The sequence below is a fragment of the Heptranchias perlo genome, chromosome 2 (genome assembly GCF_035084215.1).
Source record: "Heptranchias perlo isolate sHepPer1 chromosome 2, sHepPer1.hap1, whole genome shotgun sequence".
Lineage (NCBI taxonomy): Eukaryota > Metazoa > Chordata > Chondrichthyes > Hexanchiformes > Hexanchidae > Heptranchias > Heptranchias perlo.
In genome coordinates, this window is record NC_090326.1 from 108322688 (window position 1) to 108350230 (window position 27543).

Below are 27543 nucleotides of genomic sequence, written 5' to 3' on the forward strand. Positions count from 1 at the left end.
TGGGGTCACCATTGACCAGCAACTTGACTGGACCAGCCACATAAATACTGTGGCTACAAGAACAGGTCAGAGGCTGGGTATTTTGCAGCAAGTATCTCGCCTCCTGACTCCCCAAAGCCTTTCCACCATCTACAAGGCACAAGTCAGGAGTGTGATGGAATACGCTCCACTTGCTGGATGAGTGCAGCTCCATCAACACTCAAGCTTGACGCCATCCAGGACAAAGCAGCCCGCTTGATTGACACCCCATCCAACACCCTAAACATTCACTCCCTCCTCCACCGGCGCACCGTGGCTGCAGTGTGTACCATCCACCGGATGCACTGCAACAACTCGCCAAGGCTTCTTCGACAGCAATTCCCAAACCCACGACCCCTACCACTTAGAAGGACAAGGGCAGCAGGGAACAACACCACCTGTACGTTCCCCTCCAAGTCACACCATCCTGACTTGGAAATATATCGCCGTTCCTTCATCGTCGCTGGGTCAAAATCCTGGAACTCCCTACCTAACATCACTGTGGGAGAACTGTCACCACACGGACTGCAGCGGTTCAAGAAGGCGGCTCACCTCCACCTTCTCAAGGGCAATTAGGGATGGGCAATAAATGCTGGCCTTGCCAGCGACGCCCACATCCCACGAATGAATTAAAAAAAAAATATAGACCAATGTGAAGTGGTGCATTTTGGTAAGAAGAATGAAAATAAGAGTCTAAATGGGGTAGGGGAGCAAAGGATTCTAGGGGTACAAATGCATAAATCACTAAAAATAGTGCACAGGTTAATAAGACCATTTTTTTAAAAATGCAAACCAAGCACAGGGGTTTGTTTCTAGAGGGATAGAATTGAAATGCAGACAAGTTATGTTAAACTTGTATAGAACTTTGATTAGACCACCCTTTGAGTACAGCACACAGTTCTGGTCTCCATATTATAAAAAGGATATAGAGGCACTGGAGAAGCTACAAAAAACATTTACAAGGATGATGCCTGAACTGAGAGGTTATACCTATCAGGCAAGTTTGAACAGGCTGGAGCTCATTTCTCTAGCAATGAAACGCTGAGGGGTGACCTGATAAAGGTCTTTAAGATCATGAAAGGGTTTGATAAGGTAGACGTGGAGAAGATGTTTCCACTTATGGGGGAGACCAAAAATAGGGGCCACAAATGTAAGATAGTCACTAATAAATCCAATGGGAAATTCAGGAGAAACTTTATCCAGAGAGTGGTTTGAATGTGGAACTCGTTACCACAAGGAGTAGTTGAAGCGATTAGCATAGATGCATTTAGGGGGAAGCTAGATAAACACATGAGGGGGAAAGGAATAGGTTATACTGATAGGGTTAAATGAAGAGGGGTGGGAGGAAGTTTGCTTAGAGCATAAACACCCACATTGATCTGTTAGGCCCAGTGGCCTGTTTCTGTGCTGTATATTCTATGTACCAGGGATGATTGGCAAGTCTTGACTTCAAGGCTTTTAGACTCTTTCAATCTGAGGAACACTCCTAATAGGCTTTGAGTTCTGCCTGTATTTCATGAATGAACTGAAATTGACATTGTTCATCATGTTAAAAGACAATTGCATCCAAAAGTTCTGTTGCTTTCAAACTGTATGAAATATATTAAAAAGGGTGTTTTGTGAATTGATCCTATTAGAAAGAGAATTTACTTTTCACTAAGAATGTTCCAAAGCACTTAATAGCCAATAAAGTACTTTTGAAGTAGTCATTGTTGTAATGTAGAGAATATTAAATACTGTGCCACACTATCTTTGTTATTGAGTTTGTTAGTTTTAGTTTGGTCTAGTATTAGTCATGAGAACCATGGTGGGCATTCATGCCTTGCTAAGTATTGTATTGAAATCAAAGAATAGTCTTAAAATATGTAATTTTATGGTTAATTGATGCTTGGCACTTTATCCATATGGGAAAAATACAGTTATAAAGTGACTTATTTCTGAGCAGCTACGTACTGCTTTGGGGAGTTAATGGCCTTAGTTAAACCCTGTACTAATTATGATAACTCCAGACCGTCTCAATTTTCTGTCAAAAAAAAAAATTGAATCTGGTCAACTCTAACTTCTCCTTAGTTAAAATCACCACCTGGGTGAATTGAGTGTTCATCTGCAGTAGCTCTGCCTTATTTCTTCTATTCATTCGGCTGGCATTAATGGCAAGTGTTATTATGATGAATGATCTCAAGCAATTCGTCACATCAGCCTATCTCTCTCTAGCCCAGTAATTCAGCTAATCTGTTTTTCTCTTGTCTCTAATCCAGCTGTTACATTGTATCTGTTTTCTTGCCTCTGGTCTCTTGTGACCCCAGTTTCTTACCTAATCCAGAATGTGCTGCAGTATTCTGGAAATCAAGCCTTTCTTATTTGGCACTAAATAAATCAGCCAACTGGGTGGTCCAATAATTGTGCATTTCTACCTGTCTAAAATTGTCCATTCTGTTTTTAAAAAAAATAATCCTTGCATGCGCAATAAGAGGCCATAGCAGTCTGAGGCTAAAACTTGAGGTTTTTCGGTATATGGCAGAGACTAGGGGGTGGGGGTACAATTTAATACTTTGGGCAGTGTCCACAAGATGGCCAACTGACACTTGTTGATTTACATCTTGTTGGCAGATTCCAAATGTGAACCATACAATTACTTAGTCATTCATCAATGTTATTGGGTCAAACTTCATAGTTCACTCCATTGATTGGCTAAATACCAAGTTTTTGGAACCTGCCTAGCCAGTCGGAACACATGAATTTAAAAAAAAACATTTAGATGGGCTCTAAATCCAAAGCAGTAAAATGACAGGAGCAAGACAAATCAGGAGTATATATATTTTTTAAACTTATAACTAACACATTTTACTATTCATACTATTTTTAAGAAAGAATTGGGCAAAGAGCAGCATCTTCACATCTTTGTTTAAAAGTGTATTTTTGTATTAAATTTATTTCATGTGTATATTTATGTAAACATCTACTATTGTTCAGTGTGAAACTTTGCAGTCTTTCTCTTATTCATGTCAGAATTCCAAACCTTGGTTTATCAGACACAACACATCTTAGCAGTTGGATGCTGATTGCCCTTTGCCATGAGGTGCCCTGTTGGAGTTGCTCATTATTGGTTGGGCTTGCTTTCTGCTGCCCAGCGGTGATTATTCCAATTGTTTGAGCTGACCACAATGGCAGCTCCCCTGTCCATATAATGTTGCTTGTTTTTCCATAGCATTTTCACCGTGTTACACACCATTTTAGCAAGTAAAGCGCACATAGCGATCAAAAAACACTCGCGTACTGTTTTTTGTCTTGCCGTTTTACCAAATGCAATAAAAGTTAAACTGCACATACAACGCTATGTGAATGAGTTTCGAGATCACATACTGAATGACTGTGTCTATTACTCATTTTTTATTTATTGCTCAAAACTTATACTATAGCCTTGTGACACCATCTTCGCTTTACACTATTTATTTAGTTGAGCTGGAACATCAGTTTCATCACTGTGGTGTATTTCTACAATCTGTCCTGAAAATATTTTATTTCTTTCCAGTGTGCTGTGGAGAGTGGATTCCCTGAGTTTCCGAAACAGGTCATCCCCCTGAAGACCTTGAATGCAGTGGCCTCAATCCCAGTTATGTATTCCTGGTCTCCCCTTCAGCAAAATTTCATGGTATGTGGTTCAGGCATATGCAAAACTTATGTTTTCAATTTTTTTAAATTTCCATTGCATCCATGAATAGTAAATGGTTTTACCACTAAAAATGCTTAATATTGTATTCTTATTTGGACAAAGGGAGAATCTTTTCACTTAATTTCTGTTTTGGTTCAGAACTGAGTGTTCAAAAATTAGTTAATGTTATAATACACAATAGTCAGCTCCTATTCCATTCATTAATGACTGAAATGACAGACATTTTTCATGCAAGTACTAGCTAAATTTTGCAGAGAACATGATACAATACCAGAATTTTTTTTTAACAGAAGAAAACCTGCTCCAGTGTCTACATTTAATAGACAATTGCAAGTATTCTACTTTCTAAAGAACAGATTTTGACCTTGCTATCATTACTGGAAATCATGCTTTTGAACCTTGACTTTGCACACTATTGTTGTAAGTCTGGCTTTTCTCCACCCCAAAAAAATCATTAGGGCTTATGGTAGAAGGTTTCTTATAAAAATGTCTGCGTAGACATTTGGGGGGGGGGAATAACCCACAAAGATGCAACATATATCTGAATTTTACACTAATTAGTGCAAAGATGAACTCCAAATACTCACTCTACCACTTTTCTGTGTATGACTAGATGTAAGGGGCTTTTTCTTAAAAATTTAAGGTGGAAGATGAAACTGTTTTACACAACATTCCTTACATGGGGGATGAAATCTTGGATCAGGATGGGACTTTCATTGAAGAACTCATCAAAAACTATGATGGAAAGGTGCATGGAGACAGAGGTAAGACTTTTCATCTGTTTTACACTGGAGTAGTAGTTTGCATAGGAGTTTTAGTTCACTACTTGTAATGATGTTTTTAAGTTTTCCAAAGTATGGAATGTGAGAACCATGTACAAAAAAAATTCTAAAAGGAGAAAAAAACAGACTTTTTCCCAATCTCAAAGATAATTTGGTGAAACTCCAGGATGTCCATCTGCAGGATGGACCAGTTGCACTCTACAAATAGCATTTCATTGGTTCAGAAGCAGATGCATTGTGCTCCACCAAGTCTTTGAGAATCTGTTTTAATCGGTCATTAACCAGGTGTTCAGTCAGCATTTTCCCCAAAGCAGTTACTTGACTTAGTATTACTGCTTTAATGGAAATTTGTTCATTGTCTACCACTTTGTGGGGTGACATTTCTTCAGATCTTTAATCTCTGTGCTTATATATTTTAATAAAATGTAAAAAGTGAGAATACAATAGAAACATGCAGGTAGACCAAAATAAGAGTATTCATTTGCTGTTTCCAAATTATAATGCAGATTTCACATGACTGTCACAAGAGTACAGAAACATTGTTGCTTGTGGAAGCTCCATCCCCTTTCCTGATATTGTGTTCCCTTCTGTGCATGTTTTTGTTTCATTGGGATTTAAATCTGCAACCACCATCGCACTTGCTGACAATCTGTATTGTACCTATATGTAAATCATATTTCCTTTACAGTCCCCCTTCACCAAAGCATCCACCCTGAACTTGAGAACATATATAGCATAAAACCTGAAATTTTGTAAAATAAGCAGATATTTCAAAGATAAAAGGATTTTTTTTTTAGGAGGAATGGCAAAGATACTTCAAAAGCAAGATGTAGATTCAAATCTTTGCCATTTGGCTCTCTCAACTTTTTATGTAATGGTTCTTTCAATATTGCAGAATGTGGTTTTATCAATGATGAGATCTTTGTAGAGCTGGTGAATGCTCTGACTCAGTACAGTGATAATGATGAAGAGGATGATGATGAGGAGGAGGATCAGGAGAATAAATCTGAGAAGACTGATGGAAGTGACATCAAAGAAGAAAGCAACGAGTCCAGAAAAGATTATCAGGAGATCAACATGGATGGTAAGGGTGTATTTTTGTATGTTTTATATTATAGTCTTTTAGTATATGGCTTTTTTTAATATCCAACCAATTGAAATAGTACCTCTCCTAGAATTAGGCTGTTTTTATAATTTTTTTTTATTCGTTCACGGGATGTGGGCGTCGCTGGCGAGGCCAGCATTTATTGCCCTTGAGAAGGTGGTGGTGAGCCGCCTTCTTGAACCGCTGCAGTCCATGTGGTGAAGGTTCTCCCACAGTGCTGTTAGGAAGGGAGTTCCTTCATCTATGCTGGGTCAAAATACTGGAACAGTGATATATTTCCAAGTTGGGATGGTGTGTGACTTGGAGGGGAACGTGCAGGTGGTGTTCCCATGTGCCTGCTGCTCTTCACCTTCTAGGTGATAGAGGTCGCGGGTTTGGAAGGTGCTGTCAAAGAAGCCGTGGCAAGTTGCTGCAGTGCATCCTGTAGGTGGTACACACTGCAGCCACAGTGTGCCGGTGGTGAAGGGAGTGAATGTTTTAGGGTGGTGGATGGGGTGCCAATCAAGTGGGCTGCTTTGTCCTGGATGGTGTCAAGCTTCTTGAGTATTGTTGGAGCTGCACCCATCCAGGCAAGTGGAGAGTATTCCATCACACTCCTGACTTGTGCCTTGTAGATGATGGAAAGGCTTTGGGGAGTCAGGAGGTGAGTTACTCGCCGCAGAATACCCAGCCTCTGACCTACTCTTGTAGTCGCAGTAGTTATGTGTCTGGTCCAGTTAAGTTTCTGGTCAATTGTGACCCCCAGGATGTTGATGGGGGATTCGGCGATGGTAATGCCGTTGAATGTCATGGGGAGGTGGTTAGACTCGCTCTTGTTGGAGATGGTCATTGCCTGGCACTTGTCTGGTGCGAATGTTACTTGCCACTTATCAGCCCAAGCCTGGATGTTGTCCAGGTCTTGCTGCATGCGGGCACGGACTCCTTCATTATCTGAGGGGTTGCTGCAACTGAACACTGTGTAATCATTAGCGAACATCCCCATTTCTGACCTTATGATGGAGGGAAGGTCATTGATGAAGCAGCTGAAGATGGCTGGGCCTAGGTCATTGCCCTGAAGAACTCCTGGGGCTGAGATGATTGGCCTCCAACAAGCACTACCATCTTCCTTTGTGCTAGGTATGACTCCAGCCACTGGAGAGTTTTCCCCCTGATCCCCATTGACTTCAATTTTACTAGGGCTCCTTGGTGCCGCACTCGATCAAATGCTGCCTTGATGTCAAGGGCAGTCACTCTCACCTCACCTCTGGAATTCAGCTCTTTTGTCCATGTTTGGACCAAGGCTGTAATGAGGTCTGGAGCCAAGTGGTCCTGGCAGAACCCAAACTGAGCATCGGTGAGTAAGTGCCGCTTGATAGCACTGTCGACGACACCCTCCATCACTCTGCTGATTGAGAGTAGGCTGATGGGGCAATAATTGGCCAGATTGGATTTGTCCTGCTTTTTGTGGACAGGACATACCTGGGCAATTTTCCACATTGTCGGGTAGATGCCAGTGTTGTAGCTGTACTGGAACAGTTTGGCTAGAGGCGTGGCTAGTTCTGGAGCACAAGTCTTCAGCACTACAGCTGGGATGTTGTCGGGGCCCATAGCCTTTGCTGTATCGAGTGACCTCAGCCGTTTCTTGATATCACGTGGAGTGAATCGAATTGGCTGGAGACTGGCTTCTGTGATGGTGGGGATATCGGGAGGAGGCCGAGATGGATCATCCACTCGGCATTTCTGGCTGAAGATGGTTGCAAACGCTTCAGCCTTGTCTTTTGCACTCACATGCTGAACTCTGCCATCGTTGAGGATGGGGCTGTTTACAGAGCCCCCTCCTCCTGTTAGTTGTTTAATTGTCCACCACCATTCACGACTGGATGTGGCAGGACTGCAGAGCTTTGATCTGATCCGTTGGTTGTAGAATTGCGTAGCTCTGTCTATAGCATGTTGCTTCCGCTGTTTAGCATGCATGTAGTCCTGAGTTGTAGCTTCACCAGGTTGGCACCTCATTTTTTAGGTACGCCTGGTGCTGCTCCTGGCATGCTCTTCTACACTCCTCATTGAACCAGGGTTGATCCCCTGGCTTGTTGGTATTGGTAGAGTGAGGAATCTGCCAGGCCATATGATTACAGATTGTGCTGGAATACAATTCTGCTGCTGCTGATGGCCCACAGCGTCTCATGGACTGCTAGCTCTGTTCTGAATCTATCCCATTTAGCAAGGTGATAGTGCCAAACAACACGTTGGATGGTGTCCTCAGTGCGAAGACGGGACTTCATCTCCACGAAGACTATGCAGTGGTCACTCCTACCAATACTGTCATGGACAGATGCATCTGAGACAGGTAGATTGGTGAGGACGAGGTCAAGTAGGTTTTTCCCTTGTTGGTTCGCTCACCACCTGCCGCAGGTCCAGTCTGGCAGCTATGTCCTTCAGGACTCGGCCAGCTTGGTCAGTAGTGGTGCTACCGAGCCACTCTTGGTGATGGACATTGAAGTCCCCTACCCAGAGTACATTTTGTGCCCTTGCTACCCTCAGTGCTTCCTCCAAGTGGTGTTCAACATGGAGGAGGACTGATTCATCAGCTGAGGGAGGGCGGTAGGTGGTAATCAGCAGGAGGTTTCCTTGCCCATGCTTGACCTGATGCCATCAGATTTCATGGGGTCCAGAGTCAATGTTGAGGACTCCCAGGGCCGCTCCCTCCTGACCGTATCACTGTACTGCCATCTCTGGTGGGTCTATCCTGCCGTTGGGACAGGACATACCCAGGGATGGTGATGGACGAGTCTGGGACATTGGCTGTAAGGTATGATTCTGTGAGTATGGCTATGTCAGGCTGTTGCTTGACTAGTCTGTGGGACAGCTCTCGGTCCATCCGGTTTCATTCTTATGACTTAGTGAGATTTTACAACTGAGTGGCTTGCTTAGGCCATTTCAGAGGGCAATTAAGAATCAACCGCATTGCTATGGGTCTGCAGGTTTCCTTCCCTGAAGGACATTAGTGAACCAGATGGGTTTTTACGACAATCTGATAGTTTTATGGCCACCATTACTTATACTAATTTTTTTAAATTCCAGATTTTATTTAATTGAATTTAAATTCCCCAGCTGCTGTGGCGGGATTTGAATTCATGACTCCGGATTATTAGCCCGGGCCTCTGGATTACTAGTCTAGTAACATAACCACTATGCTACCGTACCCATATTCCAAACCTTGTCAACATAATGAGCCACAGTGGATATCTGCAATAATCATCATTGGGCATAAATAGGAAAATGTCTCTGGACCTAGATTACAATGATAAAAGGCAGAATCATGTTTTTTTTAAAATATATTCATGGGATGTGGGTGTCACTGGCAAGGCCAGCATTTATTGCCCATGCCTATCCATGTATCATGGACATGACCAGATATTGAACGTAGTCTTCAGATAAAATTAAGCTGTCTAGGTGATAATGGATCGTCCAGCAATTTTGCCCTAGGAATACAGGTTGTATTTTGCTTGGGTTCACTGGGTTAAGTGAGTTTGACTAAGAATAACAATTTTGCATTCCAATATTGTTGAATGGCATCCGTTCAGTTTCTCAAATGCAATGTGGTACAACGTTCACATGGGAAAAATGCAAAGCTCTGTGAAAGAAGGGATCTTCTACGCAGTACTGACGAGTGGTGCACTGTCAAAGGTGCTGTGTTTCGAATGTGACGTTAAACTGAGACTTTGCTTTCCCCTCGGGTAGATGTAAAAGATCCCACGCACTCTTCAAAGAAGAGCGAGGGAATTCCCACTGACCAACATTTATCCCTCAATCAACACCATTAAACCTTTTACCTGGTCATTTATCTCATTGCTATTTGTGGGACCTTGCTGTATGAAAATTGGCAGCCTTATTTGCTTATGTTGTAATAACGACTACACTTCACCAGTACTTCACTGACTGAAGTGCTTTGTGACATCTTTAGGTCATGAAAGGCACTATATAAATGCAGATTCATTCATTCATTGTCCGAAAGGTTAGTAAACAGTTCGGTGGATCTGCAGTGGGAAATGTTCAAATGCAACATGAGTAGAGTAGAAAATAAATATATTCCTTTAGGTGAAAAGGGGATGCATCATAGAATACTGTTGCGTAGATAAATAAAGATCAAAAACTTAAAAGGGGGCATAGATAAAGTTAGAGCTAACAATACTAAAGATCACTAGGGCTGGGCAATAAATGTGGCCTTGGCAGCATTTGCTCACGCCCTGAAAACAAATTTTTTAAAAAACTAAAAAGCTGTCTTTGAATAGGGTTGTTGGAAATAAATTCATTGTATGGTATAAGAGGAAATTTTGCAACATGGATAAAGTTGGTTGATCGATAGGAAACTGAAGGTAGATAGATTTAAGAAGGGTTAAAAATGTTGTATTGTAATGGGGGGCGGGGGCGTGTGTTCGTACACACATTGGGGTTGTCAAACCGCAAAGAGAACTGTTAAAGACTTTAGAAAGACCTAGCTTAGCAGATTGGGCATACAGCTGAAAGATGTGGATAAGTGGGAGGGAAGACATTTTGGGATGGAAGATAAGGAATGGGAGTATACACTTAATGGAAAAGTGCTGAAGGATGTGGATGAACAGACACTTCGGGGTTCAAGTACATAATTCCCTCAAAATTTGAGTGCGGTTAAATAAAACCATACAAAAGCCCAAAAAAAAGGGGGCATAGCATACAAGAGTAAAGACTTAATAAATTTATACAAGATATTAGATCGGCCGCAGGGAAGAGTGGCGTGTACAGTTTTGGATGCTCAATTATGGAAAGGATATTAAAGCCGTAGATTCACCAGGGTTGGGGAACTAGATATGAGGAGAAACTAGAGATAATGGAATGATTTCCACTGGAGCAGAGAAGGTTATGTTTTTTAAAATTCTGAAGTGTTTCATAGAGTGAATAGGGAAAGACACTATCCTCTAGTTCAGGAGGCAGTGATGTTGGGTCATCACTATAAGATTACCACCAAGCATGAGAAGGGAGGTTAGGAGAAAGTTCTTTACTTTTATCTGGTCAGTTATTTTGCTGTTTGTGGGACCTTGCTGTCTACAATTTGGCTGCCATGTGTCCTGCATATCAACAGTGTCTACACTTCAAAAGTACTTGATTGACTGAAGCGTTTTGGGATCTACTGAAGTCGTCAAAGGTGTGATATGAATACAAATTTGTTCTTTATGCAGAGTTGTTGGAGCATAAAATTGCCACAGGGTGAGAGTTGAGGCAGAGACCACTGCATTTCTAAGGAAAATCAGATAAACATTTGAAGTAGAGGAAGATACACAGCTATGGGAAGAGAGTTGGGGCAGTGGCATTAGTTTTAGATTGTTCTAGTAAAAAGCTGGTAGGGACAATGGCTGCCTTCGATGATGTAAGCGTTGGTTCTATGTCTGCTTCAGTCTAAACTTTTAGTCTTAAATATTCATTCTCCTGATTTCTTGATACTCTGAAGTAGCTGAAAGAAGTTTCTCAGTTTGTATGGAGTCCTATCTGAAATTTAATTTTTGGGAAGCAAGTATCATAGTAGGTGCAGCAAAGGAGGAGGCCATTCAGACCATCATGCCTGTGCCAGCTCTTTGAAAGAGCTATCCAATTAGTCTCATTCCCCTGCTCTTTTCCCATAACCATGTAAATTTTTTCCCTTCAAGTATTTATCCAATCCCTTTTGAAAGTTACTACTGAGGCCGAACCAGTGATTTATAAAGGTTTTAGCATAAATTCCTTGCTTTTGTACTCCATGCCTCTATTAATAAAGCCCAGGATCCCATATGCTTTTTTTAACAGGCTTCTCAACTCGTCCTGCCACCATCAAACATTTGTGCATGCACCCCAGGTGTCTCTGTTCCTGCACGCCCTCTAACCCCATATCAACCCTCCGTTATTTCATCAATCAAGTTAGTCAAACACCATTTTCCTTTAACAAACCCACTGCTGACTTTCACTTATTAGCCCATCCTTTTCCAAGTGCCAGTTAATTTTGTCCCACGTTATTGCCTCAAAGTTTCCCCACCACTGATGTTAGGCTGACTGGCCTGTAAATGCCAGGTTTATCCTCCTTCCTTTTTTTGAACTGGGGTGTAACATTTGCAGTCCTCTAGTCCTCCGGCACCATTCCCAAATCTGAGGAGGATTGGAAGATTGTGGCCAGAGCCACTGCAATTTCCACTCTTGCCTTTCTCAGTAACCTAGGATGCATTCCATTGGGACCGGGTGACTCTTCTACTTTGAGTACCTCTTTGTACTTTAAGTACCTCCTTTATCTATTTTTATCCTATCCAATATCTTCTGTTACCATCTCCTTTATTGTTACAATGGTAGTATCCTCTTTAGTGAAGACGGATGTGAAATATTCATTTAGTACCTCAACCATGCCCTCTGCCTCCACAAGAAGGGTCTCTCTTTTTCCCTCCCTAATCGGTCCCACCCTTCCTTTGACTACCCTTTCACTATTATATGTTTATAAGAGACTTTTGGGTTCCCTTTTATGTTAGCTGCTAATCTATTCTCATTCTCTCTCTCTCTTATCCCCTTTTTAGATCTCCTCTGTACTTTCTGTATTCAGCCTGATTCTCTACTGTATTATGAACCGTACATTTGTCATAAGCCTACTTTTTTTTGTTTCATTTTAATCTCTCTATTTTTAGTCATCCAGGGAGCTCTCACTTTGGATGCCCTTCCTTTCCCCCTCGTAGGGATGTGTCTACTCTACCTGAATCAACTCATCCCTGAATGCATCCCATTTTCATTTTACAGTTTTGCATACCAATTTTTGATTCCAATCCACCTAGGCAAGATCTCTTTTTAACGCACTGAAATTTGCCCTCCTCCAGTTAAGTATTTTTCGCATTTGTTAGTTCCTTGTCCATTTCCATAACTATTCTAAACCTAAAGATATGATCACTGTTCCCCAAATGCTTCCTCACCGACACATGCTCCACCTGCCCCCTTCATTCCCCAGAACTAGATCCAGCATTGTTTCCTTCCTGTTTGTGCTGGAAACACACTATTCCAGAAAGTTCTCTTGTACACATTTCAGGAATTCCTCCCCCTCTTTGCCCTTTACATTTTTACTGTCCCAGTCTATATTGGGATAATTGCAGTCCCCCATTATCACTACTCTATAGTTCTTGCATCTTTCTAAAATTTGCTTCTCTATCTCCTTCCCACTATTTGGTGGCCCAGTAGTGTAATAGCTCCCCTCTCGTTCCTTAATTCGAAGCAAAATAAATTGTCTTTGACCCGCTCAACAACATCATCCCTTTCCAGTGCTATAATAGTTTATTTGATCAATACTGGCACAACCACCACCCCCCCCCCCCCCCCCCCCCCCCCAGACTCCTTTCCTGAACACCATGTAGCCAGGAATATTAAGTACCCAATCCTGCCCTTCCTTGAGCCGGGTCTCTGTTATTGCCGCTATATCATAGTCCCATGTGGCAACTTGTGCCTGCAGCGCACCAACCTCATTTACCACACTACGTGCGTTTACGCACATGCACTCTAAACTTATCTTAGATTGCCTCGCATTTGCACCGTCTGATCCTTCCTATTTCTGAACTATTCTTTACTCTAGTGCTGCTTGTCCTTCCCAGTCCTATGCACCTTGTTTCTCCTCTCCAATGTTTCATCCTGGTGCCCACCCCCTGCAAAATTAGTTTAAACCCTCCCCCACAGTACTAATTAGCCTCCCCGCGAGGACATTAGTCCCTGCTCTGTTGAGGTGCAACCCGTCCATCTTGAACAGATGGATCCCTCCTGCCCCAGAACTGGTCCAGTGCCCAGGAATCTGGAGCCCTCCCACCTGCACCATTGTTCCAGTTATGCATTAACCTGTCTTATCCTAATATTCCTATACTAACCAGCATGTAATCCAGAGATTACTAGCTTTTTGAGGTCCTGCTTTTTAACTTCCTTCCTAGCTCCTGCAACCCTGACTGCAGGACCTTGACCCTTTTCCTTCCTATGTCACCAGTTAATGAAGGACTGGTGAGTTGTATTGAAGCAGTGGAAAGGGAGGATTTTAGTTCTTTCTAAAGAATTTGCTGATTTTGAATGTTTTAATAAGCTTGTTTTAACCTTTTATTCTTGTGTGGACTTGATTTCTTCACTTGTTTGTGGATTTACTGTTAACAGTATAGTCAGGTGCTTTCCATTTACAAAGTGAGTGACATACTTTAAATAGTGCTAAATCTGTATCACCATAGTGTTTGATATCTAGGAACATAGGAATCCCTCCATGGCCTTGCCCCTCCTTATCTCTAACCTGCAATAATTAATCCCCTTATCCATAGTTAAAGAATGTGATGAAGGAAAGAAAAAGCCCTGCGACAAGATCTTTGAAGCAATTTCATCCATGTTCCCAGATAAAGGTACATCAGAGGAGCTGAAAGAAAAGTAAGTATTTTAGGGTTTTTTGCTAGGAAGTTACATAATTAAGAGTTAATAATTGTTAGCATATACATTTTTTGGTTAAGTACACTTGACTCTTGAAAAGTGAATGCAAATTAAAAATAGTCACCATGTCAGTTTAAATTAAGTTGTTTATTCCTGTTAAGTGTCTAAATTGTCAACTAAATAATTTTAAACAATCCAGTTGTAGTAAGGTAAAAGCAGTAATACAATATACAGTGCATATTGGGCAGATATTTATAACTAATAGTGTACGAGAAATTGCACAGCAAAAATTTACTGATGTTTTACTATACTGATGTATTCTTCTTTCCCCTCTCCCAGCCTTTGCCCTTTATGATGAATAAGTTCATTACTGAAAATGATTATGCCGAAGAACTTCAAACTCTACTAGCATTTTGTATAAATTTCTGAATATCTAACATTGGGCAATTCTAGCTCCACTGCCAATGTGGTGTCTTCATCACTAATCGTACAAATGAAAAAATTCCTGCTGTAGATTATTGCTTGGTAAAGTTGTAATGCTAAATGCACACATTTCGACTGATGGAATAAGTCAATAAAGACCTCTGCCTGACAACAGCTGTTAATTCTATTGTCCCTGGCAAAAAGAAAGTAAAACCACACAATTGAATGCCTAAATTTGTACTCTAGAATAATGGACTCTTGCAAGTGCTTTTAAGGAAGAGCTTGAGAGATTCAGCTGATTTCTCCCAGGCACCAATTATTCTGCATGTAATCTCTAATATTTCTGCACAGAAATATCCCAATGTATGAACTAAAATGGAAAGCAGTGAAGTTCATTGGACCTGACCATGGCTTGGTCCGTTGTAGAATCTGCATTTTGTAATGTCAGATGGGTGGCTGGGCTTTTGTTCTCTACAAGATTTACCTGGAGCAGCACCATAAGAGTTGTTTAAACTTGAGCTCATCTAAAACTCTGCTGCCCGTATCCTACCTCACACCAAGTTCCATTCACCCATCTCTCCTGTGCTCACTGACCTACATTGGCTCCTGGTCCGGCAACGCCTTGATTTTAAAATTCTCATCCTTTTCAAATCCCTCCATGGCCTTGCCCCTCCTTATCTCTAACCTCCTCCAGCCATACAATCTTCTGAGATCTCTGCGCTCCTCCAACTCTGGCCTCTTGTGCATCCCTGATTTTCATTGCTCCACCATTGGCGGCCGTGTCTTCAGCTGCCTAGACCCTAAGCTCTGGAATTCCTTCCCTAAGCCTTCCCATCCCTCTACCTCTCTCTTTTCCTTTTTAAGGCACTCCTTTAAAACCTACATCTTTGACCAAGCTTTTGGTCAGCTGTCCTAGTATCTCTTTGTGACTTGGTGTCAAATTTTGTTTCATAATGCTCCTGTGAAGCATCTGAGATGTTTCACTATTAAAGGTGCTATATAAATGCAAGTTGTTGTTTAAGGCATTTTTATGGAGGAATGGTATAGCCGTATGTCAACATTCTATATCAGTGCGAGTAATGGAACTCTCCGGTGTGGTCTGCCACTGAACTGACTTTCAGTCCCCTCCACCAATGATGCACTTTGGTTGTAGTGTGTATTATCTACAGGATGTACTGTAGCAACTTTCTAAGCTTAATTCAGTAACGCCTCCAAGCCTGCGATCTCTACCACTCAGCAGAACCTGAGCAGTAATGTCAGTTTCCTTTCCAGTCTCTCAGTCCTGACTTGGACATGTATCACTGTTCCTTCATCAGCACTGGGTCAATATTCTGGAATTTTCTAGGTAACATCATTGTGGGAGCCTCATCAAAACCACCTTCTCTGGACAGCTAAAGCTGAGCAATAAATGTAGCCATCCCAGCAATGCCCACATCCTGAGAATAAGTTAAAATAAAACTGATGCAAAATACTCACGTTTCTCAGCCATTCCTTCAAGTACAAAATGGTCCCCTTTATCACTACTATTACTACAAGAACTTGCATTCATGTAATGCCTTTTAATGGGCGAAAAAATGTCCGAATGCATTTCACAGAATAGCATAAGCAAAATGGATGCCAAACGGGAAGGCAGAGATAACTAGCAGTGACCAACTTCTTGATTGTAGGGGTGGATTTTAGGAGGAGAGTGCAAGCATCAGAAAGATTTAGATAATGGTGGAGGAGTGGCACTAAAGGTCAAATTCAGTGGAACGAAGTGGGGCTGGATGGGAAGAAATAGGAACGGAAATTGTATAATTCCTCGTGTGCATTACAGGCCACCAAATAGATGAGATCGAGGATCTGCAGGCAGTTCAGACACAAAGCAATAATAGTCGATGATTTTAACTATCCCATGATAGACTGGAATAAAGGTAACACATGGTCAAAGTGGGGAACAATCTTTTTAAAATGCATCCAGGACTTTTTCCTAGATCAATATGTTTCGAGTCCAACAAAGAAGAATTGCTTGATATATTTCTGGGAAATGAAGTGGGGTAAATTACTGATGAGAGTACATCAATTGGGAAATAGGAAATAGTAACTGTAATTACAGTGTAATAATAGAAAAGGATGATGAAGAGTCAAAGATAAGGGCGCCAGACTTACAAAAGTGCAAAGTTCAGCATGTTAAAGGAGACCTGGCCTAAATTAACTTGGGATGAGAGTTAGCAAACAGGTCAACAGATCAGCAGTGGGAAATCTTCAAATATGTGATGGGTAGAGTTCCAAATAAATGTACTCTCAAAAGGTGAAAAGGGGGTGCATCAAAGAAAAGTTGTGGATAAAGACAGATTAAAACTAAACTAACTTAAAATGGAGGCATATGATAAAATTAGAGCTAACAATACTAAAGATAATGAATATGAAAAAGGCTAGCAGATAACAAGAAAGGAAATAGTAATGGTTTTGAAAGTAGAATAGTTAGAGGGTAGGACCACTCGGGATGAAGGGGAGAGTAATTGTGGAGGATGAAGATATGGCTGATATTCTGAATCAGTTTTTACATGTGATGATGAAAATAAGAACATAAGTATACTACAGGAGGATATGGAACAATTGCAGCTGGCGAACTGTTTCAGTTGTACAGAACCGTGGTCAAACCCCATCTGGAGGACTACGTTCTGTTTTGGGCACCGAACCTTGAAAGATATATTGGCCGTGGGAATGATGCAGTGCAGATTCACCAGAACGATACCAGAGCTTAAAGGGTTAAATTAAGAGGCCAGTTTGCATAAATTTGGCTTGTAGTCCCTTGAGTTTAGAATGTTGTGGGGCGATCTAATCGGTGTTTAAAACGATAGAGGGATTTGATAGGGTCGGTACAGAGAAAATATTTCCTCTGAAGGGGGAATCCAAAACAAGCTGGCATCATCTTAAAATTAGAGCTAGGCAATTTAGGAGTGAAACCAGGAAGTACTTTTTCACAGTTTAGTGGAAATCTAGAACTCACTCCCCCAAAAGGCTGTGGATGCTGGGTAACTGAAATTTTCAAGACTGAGATCGATAGATTTTTGTTAGGTATGGGCATCAAGGAATATGGAACAAAGGCTGGTAAATGGAGTTGAGGCACAGATCAGTTATGATCTAATTGAATGACTGACTGAACAGGCTAGATGGGTTAAATGGCCTACCTTTGTTCCCATTTTCCTATTTTGTGACGCAGAGTTAAATGGTGGAGATAATTTCACCATATTTTTAGTGCACTTAGTATATCTGATCTAGGCAACTTCTTACAACTTACATCAAAAGCAGACCTTTTCATATACCAAGATCCCAGCTAGCACCTCAGTCCTTCCAATAAGAAAAAACTGATGAAGGCTTGTAACAAATCCACCTATAACGTGCATCTTCATCCCACATAACTTTGAATACCATGTGCACATTACTATTGAATTATCTATTTACAATGATAATTATTCCAGCCAATCGACAAAGAACACCTGCATGACACATATTAAGTGTGGCAAGGTGGTATTCTTTCTTTGCAAATTGACTTATCAATGATTCACTAATTATTTTGGGATTAAGTTATATCATCTATTGTGCAATGAGAAGGGGTTAATTAATCTTATTGTGCGGGGTCCTTTAGTGACCATAACATGATAGAATTCTTCATTAAGATGGAAAGTGAAGTAGTCCAATCAGAAACTAGGGTCCTAAATCTATACAAAGGAAACTACGATGGTATGAGGAGTGAATAGACTGATAGATTGGGAAGCTTTGTTAAAAAGCATGGCGGTGGATAGGCAATGGCTAACATTTAAGGAGCAAATAAAAACACAAAAGGAAAAGCAGCCCAACCATGGCTAAGAAAAGAAATTAAGGATAGTATTAGACCCAAAGAGGACTCATATAAAGTTGCCAGAAAAAGTAGCAAGTCTAAGGATTGGGAGCAGTTTAGAATTCAGCAAAAAGGGACCAAGAGATTGATTAAGAGGAGAAAAATGAGTATGAGTGTAAACTTGCAAGGAACATAAAAGTGGACTGTAAAAGCTCCTGCAAGTATATAAAAAGAAAAAGATTAGTGAAGACAAATGTAGGTCCCTTACAGTCAAAAGGGAGAATTTATAATGGGGAACAAGGAAATTGAACAAAGACTTTGGTTGTGTCTTCACAGAAGAGGACACAAATAACTTCCCAGAAATGCTAAGGGACCAAGGGACTAGTGAGAAGGAGGAATTAAAGGAAATTAGTATTAGTAACAAAAAATAGTGCGGGAGAAATTAATAGGACTGAAAGCCAATAAATCCCCAGGGCCTGAATCTGCATGCCAGAGTACTAAAAGAGGTAGCCATGGAAATAATGGATGCATTAGTTGTCGTCTTCTAAAATTCTATAGATTATGGAACAGTTCCTACAGATTGGAGGGTGGCAAATGTAAGCCCACTATTTAAAAAGGAGGGAGAGAGAAAACAGGGAACTACAGACCGGTTAGCCTAACAGTAGTAGGTAAAATGCTAGATTCTATTATAAAGAATGTGATAACAGAACACTTAGAAAATATCAATGGGATTAGACAAAGTCAGCATAGATTTATGAAAAGGAAATCAAGTTTGACTGGAGTTTTTTGAGGATGTAACTGGTAGAATAGATAAGGGAGAACCAGTGGATGTGGTTTATTTAGATTTTCAGAAGGCCTTTGATAAAGTCCCACAGAAGAAGTTAGTGTGCAAAATTAAAGCATATGGGATTGGTGGTAATATACAGGCATGGATTGAAAATTGGTTGAGAGGAGGAATAAATGGGTCTTTTTTGGCGTGGCAGGCAGTGACTAGTGAGGTACCGCAAGGATCTGTGCTTGGGCCCCAGCTATTCACAATATCAATGATTTGGATGAGGGAACCAAATGTAATATTTCCAAGTTTGCTGACGAAACAAAACTAGGTGGGGTTGTGAGGAGGATGCAAAGAGGCTTCAAGGCAATTGAGACAAGTTGAGTGGGCAAATACATGGCAGATGCAGTATAATGTGGATAAATGTGAAGATATCCACTTCGGAAGGAAAAACAGAAAGGCGGAGTATTTTCATGTTGATAGATTGGGAAATGTTGATGTACAAAGGGACCTGGGTGTCCTTGTACACCAGTCGCTGAAAGCAAACATGCAGGTGCAGCAAGCAATTAGGAAGGCAAATGGTATGTTGGCCTTCATTGCAAGAGGATTTGAGTATAGGAGCAAGGATGTTTTATTGCAGTTATACAGGGCCTTGGTGAGACCACACCTGGAGTATTGTGTGCAGTTTTGGTCTCCTTACCTAAGAAAGGATATACTTGCCATAGAGGGAGTGCAGCGAAGGTTCACCAGACCGATTCCTGGGACGGCAGGACTGTCTTATGAGGAGAGATTGGGTCGACTCGGCCTGTATTCATTCGCGTTTAGAAGAATGAGGGGATCTCATTGAAACATATAAAGTTCTGACAGGACTAGACAGACTGGATGCAGGGAGGATGTTTCCCCTAGCTTGGGGGGGGGGGGGGTGGTGGATGGTGGTGTCCAGAACGAGGGGTCACAGTCTCAAGATACGGTGTAGGACATTTAGGACTGAGATGAGAAATTTTTTCACTGAGGGTGGTGAACCTGTGGAATTCTCTACCACAGAAGGCTGTGGAGGTCAACTCACTGAATATATTTAAGAAGGAGCTAGATAGATTTCTGGACACAAAAGGCATCAAGGGGTATGAGGAGAGTACAGGAATATGGTATTGAGATAGAGGATCAGCCATGATCATATTGAATGGCAGAACAGGATTGAAGGGCCAAATGGCCTACTCCTGCTCCTATTTTCTATGTTTCTTTGTTAATATCCTTCCCCAGATGGAAACTGACTCACCTATCTAATGTGGATCGAGATCTGTGCATTGGTTCAAAATTATACTTGAGGGAATGTATGTTTTTTTTTGTCAACCTGGGATCACTCTTTCAGTATGTTGGTGGTGATTCCACTAGAAGAATAAAGACCACAGTGAAAGCACTGCAACTTTAATTGTGGTTTTTTTAAGGTACAAAGAATTGACAGAACAGCAACTTCCGGGAGCACTTCCTCCAGAATGCACACCAAATATTGATGGACCAAATGCTAAGTCAGTTCAACGGGAACAGAGCTTGCACTCCTTCCATACTCTGTTCTGCAGACGTTGCTTCAAATATGACTGTTTCCTACATCGTGAGTACAATATTACCTTTTTGGCTGAAATGTGTATGCGTAACACTAAAATATTGCATGTATAATAAACTATTCTGTTGAGAATGGGTGAGATGTAATTAAGATAAACATCTGACTTAGTGTTAGCTGAACGCAACTTTTCAGCATGTGTGCAGCATTAGAATGCCCACCAATGGTTGACCTGGTCTAGTGTAACTTTTTTAAAAAAGAAATCTAAAGGACTAGTTACTGCTCATGAGATAAACAAGTAAAATACTCATAATAGTTATTAACTGAACTAGGGGATTATTAAGAAAGTAGTACAGTTTAAGATAGGAACAGGAATAGCCCGTTCAGTCGCTCGAGCCTGTTCTGCCATTCTTAATCTAGAGCTTAGCTCCTTGAAATCCCTTTGCAAAACCTCAAATCTACTACTGTCTTTGTCATTGGTTCCTACATGAACCACAACCTCTGCCTGCTCACCGTCCCATTCCAGACCCTTTTGTATTCACTCTGATGTCCCAAACCCTGGCACCTGGGCACCAATAGATACTTCGGGAATGTGGATCACGTCTACCTTCTAACTATAGACTCCTCCACAATCACCACTCGCATAATCTTGCTACCTGTACTGTTTCCCCAGGTACCTTGTAGTCGCTCATGGTTACACTCCCCTGTGTCACCTTTTTGTCCACATCACTGGTGCCTAAACAGGTATACTATTAGACAAGTTCATCTCCACACATGATCCCCTTTCTACCCTCGCCTGTCGCTTCCTGCCCTGTCAGCTGATCATCACCCAGTCTCCCGTACCAGCTTCTCTACTTCTGGAACCTGTGAATTCCACCCCCTGGAATGTTTGCTGCAGAAAATGTTCTTCTGAATGTTATGAAATGTCCAGTTGGCTCTCAAGCTGTGCAACTTTCTGCTCGAGGAGTGCAAACTTCATACATGTATGTATTCATCCTGCATGGTGAGAGTCCAGGCAGGTCCATATATATCCTGCAGACTTCACTCCAGACTGATCGTCATGCCAGACAGATATTTAACTCAGATTTATTATTGTTAAACTAATTTCTCTAATTTATTATTTTTACTTGATATGTTTTGAAAGTCTCGTCCTACCCCATGAAGCTATTATATGGTAAATACTGAAAATTAGAGTTCAGATGAATAATTTCTGTCAAAAAAAAATCATTTTTTTCTTGCCACACTCCATCCTTTGTTTGTAGTTTTTTTTGGTGGGTGGAAGGGGGGTGGGTAGGAAAAATAATCCAATAATGGATTGTTGGGCCTTGTACTATGAAAAAGAAGGTGACTTACTCAACGGTCCTAAGTGGTAGTAACAACATATGCAAGTGAAAATTAAGCTGATTTATTTCCCTTCCGATCAGCCTTCCTATCCTGAACTGTTAGTGTAATGTAGGCAGAAATCCATTATTCCTGCCATTCTCTGTTGGGGGAAAAAAATGTTTATTTTTGGTTAAATCTATTGAAGATCTGGAATAGACCTGCTTTAAATGTCTCAAGGAACTCTTGGTGCTAAATTTGTTTTTGATGCAGCTTTTCATGCTACTCCTAACACGTACAAACGTAAAACTCCTGAGACCAGAGCGGAGACAGAACAATGTGGACCAGACTGCTGTTTATATCTGGTAGGAGACTTTTCCATCCACTTTAGCACATTGTAATTGTTTAATATTGAAGAAAAACTAATAATTTTTAAAGAAAGTTAACTTCAGAATTTGTAACCTCACTAAGATGGTGAAATAAATGTTCACTGTGCTATAGAGGGTTCACTTGAAAGTTCACCACCTTGACCATGTCTTTAAACAAGCACCCATCCACACCATGGCCTGGTGGCGCAACTGAGAAAAGAACTTGCAGGATATGGGATTATCAGAACAAATCTACATTCTGTGATAGGTTTGTAAAAGAAATGGATTCACGTAGCCCCAGTTCAGTTTTGAATTCCCATATCTATTTCCATTTGTGAAGCGTTTTGGGATGGTTTATACAAGTTTTTGTTTGTTAGAAGTTCACAGCACTACATCCGCACAATAGCACAAACCAATCAGCTTTAGTTTATAGTATGGTTACATTGTTTTTAGGATGGAGCAAAGGATTTTGCAGTGGCCTTGACAGCCGAGCGAATAAAAACACCACCTAAGCGTCCAGGCGGACGTCGCAGAGGGCGTCATCCAAATAGCACAAGCCGACCCAGCACACCAACAATAAACCCATCTGAGGCTAAAGATACAGACAGTGACAGAGAGGCTGGGACAGATACAGGAGGCGAGATAAATGACAAAGATGAAGAGGACAAAAAGGATGATACCACAAGCTCCTCTGGTAAGGGAAATTGAATTTGTTTTTTTTAGGTCGGTCAAAGTAAAAATGAAAAACCAGAATCTATTTGCCACTTGTAAAGAAAGATAAAATCTTCAGTAGTTATAGTCGAACATCAAGAAAGGGAAAGTGTGGATTAAATTGCTGAATATGCCAGAGGTTACAAATTGTGGGCTAAAACGAGATTTCCATTTTAGCAGCAGGGTACTCCTTTTGAATTGCATGATGATCTGCATTGTATTCTGTTAAATGTCTCACTAGTTCAACCAGCTTGCTGCACAAGAAGAGAGATATGTTTCCATGTTATAAGTCAGCGCTTCCCATACATCAGTTTTTTTTCTTTTCTCCCTCCACCAATTTTTTGTTCCAAAGTAGTGTGCCAGAAAACACCAATAAAATGAAAAAGTAATAAAAAATAGGACTGGAGGGGGTTGCAGAGTAAGGGCAGGGTGAGGCCACGGAGGGGTTTGAACACAAGGATGAGAATTTTAAATTTGAGGCGTTGTTGGACCGGGCATCAGTGTAAGTCAGTGAGCACTGGTAATGGATGAACAGGACTTGATGCAAGTTAGGATATGGGCAGCAGATTTTTGGATGAGCAGAAGTTTATGAATGGTGGAAGATGGGAGGCCAGCCAGGAGACCGTTGGAATAGTCGAGTCTGGAAGTAAAAGCATGGATGAGGTTTTCAGCAGCAGATGTCAACATGATTTCTCTCAATTGCAACTCATTTGCTATCATCTACAAATTTACTGTGTACAGAAACTTACCAAGCTTGCATTCATACTACCCAATGAAAGCAGATTGCAAACCTTTGCAAGAATATCTGTATGCTCAACAGCTGTAGTGCAAACATAATTTTAATTAGAAGGTATTTTAGATGTGTGCTTAATGCTTCTTACCACCTTGCTTCTGTCTGATGCCATTGCATGAAGTATGTGCTCTTAACACTAGCCTTGTGCTTCTCTTGGTGCTACCTCAGTGGCATGAGTAAGTTGGCTGGTTGTAAGATGAACCTGGCAAACCTATGACTGAGGTGGCTGTAGTCTTTCAGAAACGAAGTCCTGAAATTGACCTTCAATTAGCACCTCTTATGATTCTGCTTGGGCAGCCTGAACCTGTATTCTTTCTGCCAGATGTACAGGCATTAGAGGAAGCTGGTACGACAGCCCACATGTGCTGCCATTCTGAAAGCACCATCCTCTCTGCCCATTCCTGCCAAGCCACTAATGCTGGAAAGTGGCTCAGTATGGCCACTGATCTGTGGGAAAGCAGGCCTAATGAGATCAGTGCAGCCCTATGTGATGCTTGTCTTCAGAGACTGGAAGAAAAGATGTCTCCAATCTGGCCTACGGACCTCTTATGGCAGCAGTCTAAGCTTCAAGGGGAAAAAAGCACACTGCTCTGCTGTGTCCTTTGATACAGGGGCCTCTGCTGCAGATGTCCTTGTAGATGTACAATCCATAGTGTACTGCTGACTTGTGAATCTGTCCCCTAGTATCCTAGAATCATAGGTTACAGCATGGAAGGAGGCCATTCGGCCCATCAAGTCCACGCCGGCTCTATGCAAGAGCAATCCAGCTAGTCCCACTCCCCTGCCTTATTCCTGTAGCCCTGCAAATTTTTTTCTTTCAAGTACTTATCCAGTTCCTTTTGAAGGCCATGATTGAATCTGCCTCCACCACATCCTCGGGCAGTGCATTCCAGATCCGAACCACTCGCTGTGTTTTTTTTAAAGTTTTTCCTCGTGCCACCTTTGGATCTTTTGCCAATCACTTTAAATCTTTGTCCTCTGGTCCTTGACCCTTCTGCCAATGGGAACAGTTTCTCTCTGTCTAGTCCCTTCATGATTTTGAATACCTCTATCAAATCTCCTCGCAACCGACTCTGTTCCAAGGAGAACAACTCCAGCTTCTCCAGTCTATCTATGTAACTGAAGTCCCTGAAGGACTAGCTGGATTGCTCTTGCATAGAGCCAGTGTGGACTAGATGGGCCAAATGGCCTCCTTCCGTGCTGTAATCTTTCTGATTCTACGATTTGGATTCGGGAATCGGAAGCACAATTTCAAAACTTGCAGATGACACCAAATTGGGGTTGTAGTTAATACAAAGGAAGACTTCCAAAATGCAAGAGGTGGTGGCATTTTGGTAGGAAGAATAAGGAGGCCACATACTGCTTGGATAATTAGAGTCTAAATGGGGTAGAGGAACAAAGGGATATCTGTGTACAGATACTCAAAGTAGAAATGCAGGTTAATAAGGCTGTCAAAAAGGTAAACCAAGCACTGGGTTTCATTCTAGAAGTATACGATTGAAAAGCAGAGACTTGTATAGAACCTTGGTTAGACCACACTTGGAGTACTGGTCACAGTGCTGGTCTTCATATTATAAAAAGGACATAGAGGCGCCGGAGAAAGTGGAAAAAGGATTCACAAGGCTGATACCAGAACGGAGAGGATATATTTATCAGGAAAGGCTGAACAGGCTAGGACTGTTAAGAACATAAGAAATAGGAGCACGAGTATGCCACACAGCCCCTCGGGCCTGCTCTGCCATTCAATAAGAACATGGCTAATTTTCGACCTCCACTCCGCTTTCCCGTCCGATCCCCATATCCCATGATTCCCTTAATGTCCAAAAATCTATCGATTTCAGTCTTGAATATACTCAACGATTGAGCATCCATAGCCCCCTGGTGTACAGAATTCGAAAGATTCACAACCCTATGAATAAAGAAATTTTTCCTCATCTTGGTCCTAAATGGCCCCCTTATCCTGAGACTCTGCCCCTAGTTCTAGGCTCTCCAGCCAGGGAAAACAGCCCCACAGCATCTACCTTGTCAAGCCCTCTCAGAATCTTCGGTTTCATTGAGATCACCTCTCATTCTTCTGAACTCCAGAGACTATAGGTCCATTCTACTCAATCTGTCCTCATAGGACAAACCCTCTTATCGCAGCATTCACTCTAGTGCACCTTCGTTGCACCGCCGCTAAGGCAAGTATATCCTCCTTTAGGTAAGGAGACTAAAACTGTATACAATACTCTAGATGTGGTCTTACCAAAGCCCTGTACAATTGCAGCAAGACTTCTTTACTCTTGTACTCCAACCCCCTTGCAATAAAGGCCAACATACTATTTGCCTTCCTAATTGCTTGCTGCACCTATATATTAACTGTGTTTCATGTACAAGGGCAGCCAAATCCCACTGAACACCAACATTCAATCATTTCTTAGTATTTAAAAAAATATTCTGTTGTTATTCACTTTGGTAAGAATAGAATCTCCCATTTGAGGGGATGTTCGCTGCTGATTGCACAGTGTTCAGTTCCATTTGCAACCCCTCAGATAATGAAGCAGTCTGTGCCCGCATGCAGCAAGACCTGGACAACATCCAGGCTTGGGCTGATAAGTGGCGAGTAACATTCGTGCCAGGCAATGACCATCTCCACCAAGAGAGAGTCTAACCACCTACCCTTGACATTCAATGGCATTACCATCGCCGAATCCCCCACCATCAACATCCTGGGGGTCATTGACCAGAAACTTAACTGGACCAGCCACATATAAACTGTGGCTGCAAGAGCAGGTCAGAGGCTGGGTATTCTGCGGCGAGTGACTCACCTCTTGACTTCCCAAAGCTTTTCCACCATCTACAAGGCACAAGTCAGGAGTGTGATGGAATACTCTCCACTTGCCTGGATGAGTGCAGCTCCAACAACACTCAAGAAGCTCGACACCATCCAGGACAAAGCAGTCCGCTTGATTGGCACCCCATCCACCACCCTAAACATTCACTCCCTTCACCGGCGCACAGTGGCTGCAGCAACTTGCCAAGGCTTCTTCGACAGCACCTCCCAAACACGTGACCTCTACCACCTAGAAGGACAAGAGCAGCAGGCACATGGGAACAAAACCATCTGCACGTTCCCCTCCAAGTCACACACCATCCCGACTTGGCAATATGTTGCCATTCCTTCGTGTCTTGGTCAAAATCCTGGAACTCCCTACCTGACAGCACTGTGGGAGAACCTTCACCACACAGACTGCAGTGGTTCAAGAAGGCGGCTCACCACCACCTTCTCAAGGGCAGTTATGGATGGGCAATAAATGCTGGCCTTGCCAGCGATGCCAACATCCCATGAATGAATTCTTAAAAAATTCCCCATGTTATACTCCATCTGCCACCTCCTTGCCCACTCACTTAACCTGTCTTTATCCCTTTGCAGACTCTCCTCCTCACAGCTTACTTTCCCACCTATCTTTGTATCATCAGCAAACTTGGATACATTACGTTCGGTCCCTTCATCCAAGTCATTAATATTAATATAGTTTGTAAATAGCTGAGGCCCAAGCACTGATCCTTGCAGTACCCCACTTGTTACAGCCTGCCAACCTGAAAATGACCCATTTATTCCTGCTCTCTGTTTTCTGTCCATTGACCAATCCTCTATCAATGCTAAAATATTACCCCGAACCCCATGAGCCCTCATCTTGTGTAACAACCTTTTTGTGTGGCACCTTATCGAATGCCTTTTGACAATCCAAATATACGACATCCACTAGTTTCCCCTTTATCCTGCTAGTTACATCCTCAAAAAACTCTAA

At 41.8% G+C, this 27543-nt stretch overlaps 1 protein-coding gene across 3 annotated transcripts in view; it reads left to right on the forward strand.

Annotated features, from left to right (window-relative positions):
- ezh2 (enhancer of zeste 2 polycomb repressive complex 2 subunit) overlaps positions 1 to 27543 on the forward strand; it is a 105308-nt gene that overhangs the window by 41930 nt on the left and 35835 nt on the right. For all 3 annotated transcript variants that reach the window (XM_068005628.1, XM_068005637.1, XM_068005644.1), the window contains exons 4-10: positions 3551 to 3670; positions 4335 to 4455; positions 5369 to 5557; positions 13882 to 13984; positions 20448 to 20611; positions 22154 to 22245; positions 22702 to 22942. In XM_068005628.1, the coding sequence (XP_067861729.1) occupies positions 3551 to 3670; positions 4335 to 4455; positions 5369 to 5557; positions 13882 to 13984; positions 20448 to 20611; positions 22154 to 22245; positions 22702 to 22942 (1030 nt within the window). The remainder of the gene's footprint in view (positions 1 to 3550; positions 3671 to 4334; positions 4456 to 5368; positions 5558 to 13881; positions 13985 to 20447; positions 20612 to 22153; positions 22246 to 22701; positions 22943 to 27543) is intronic.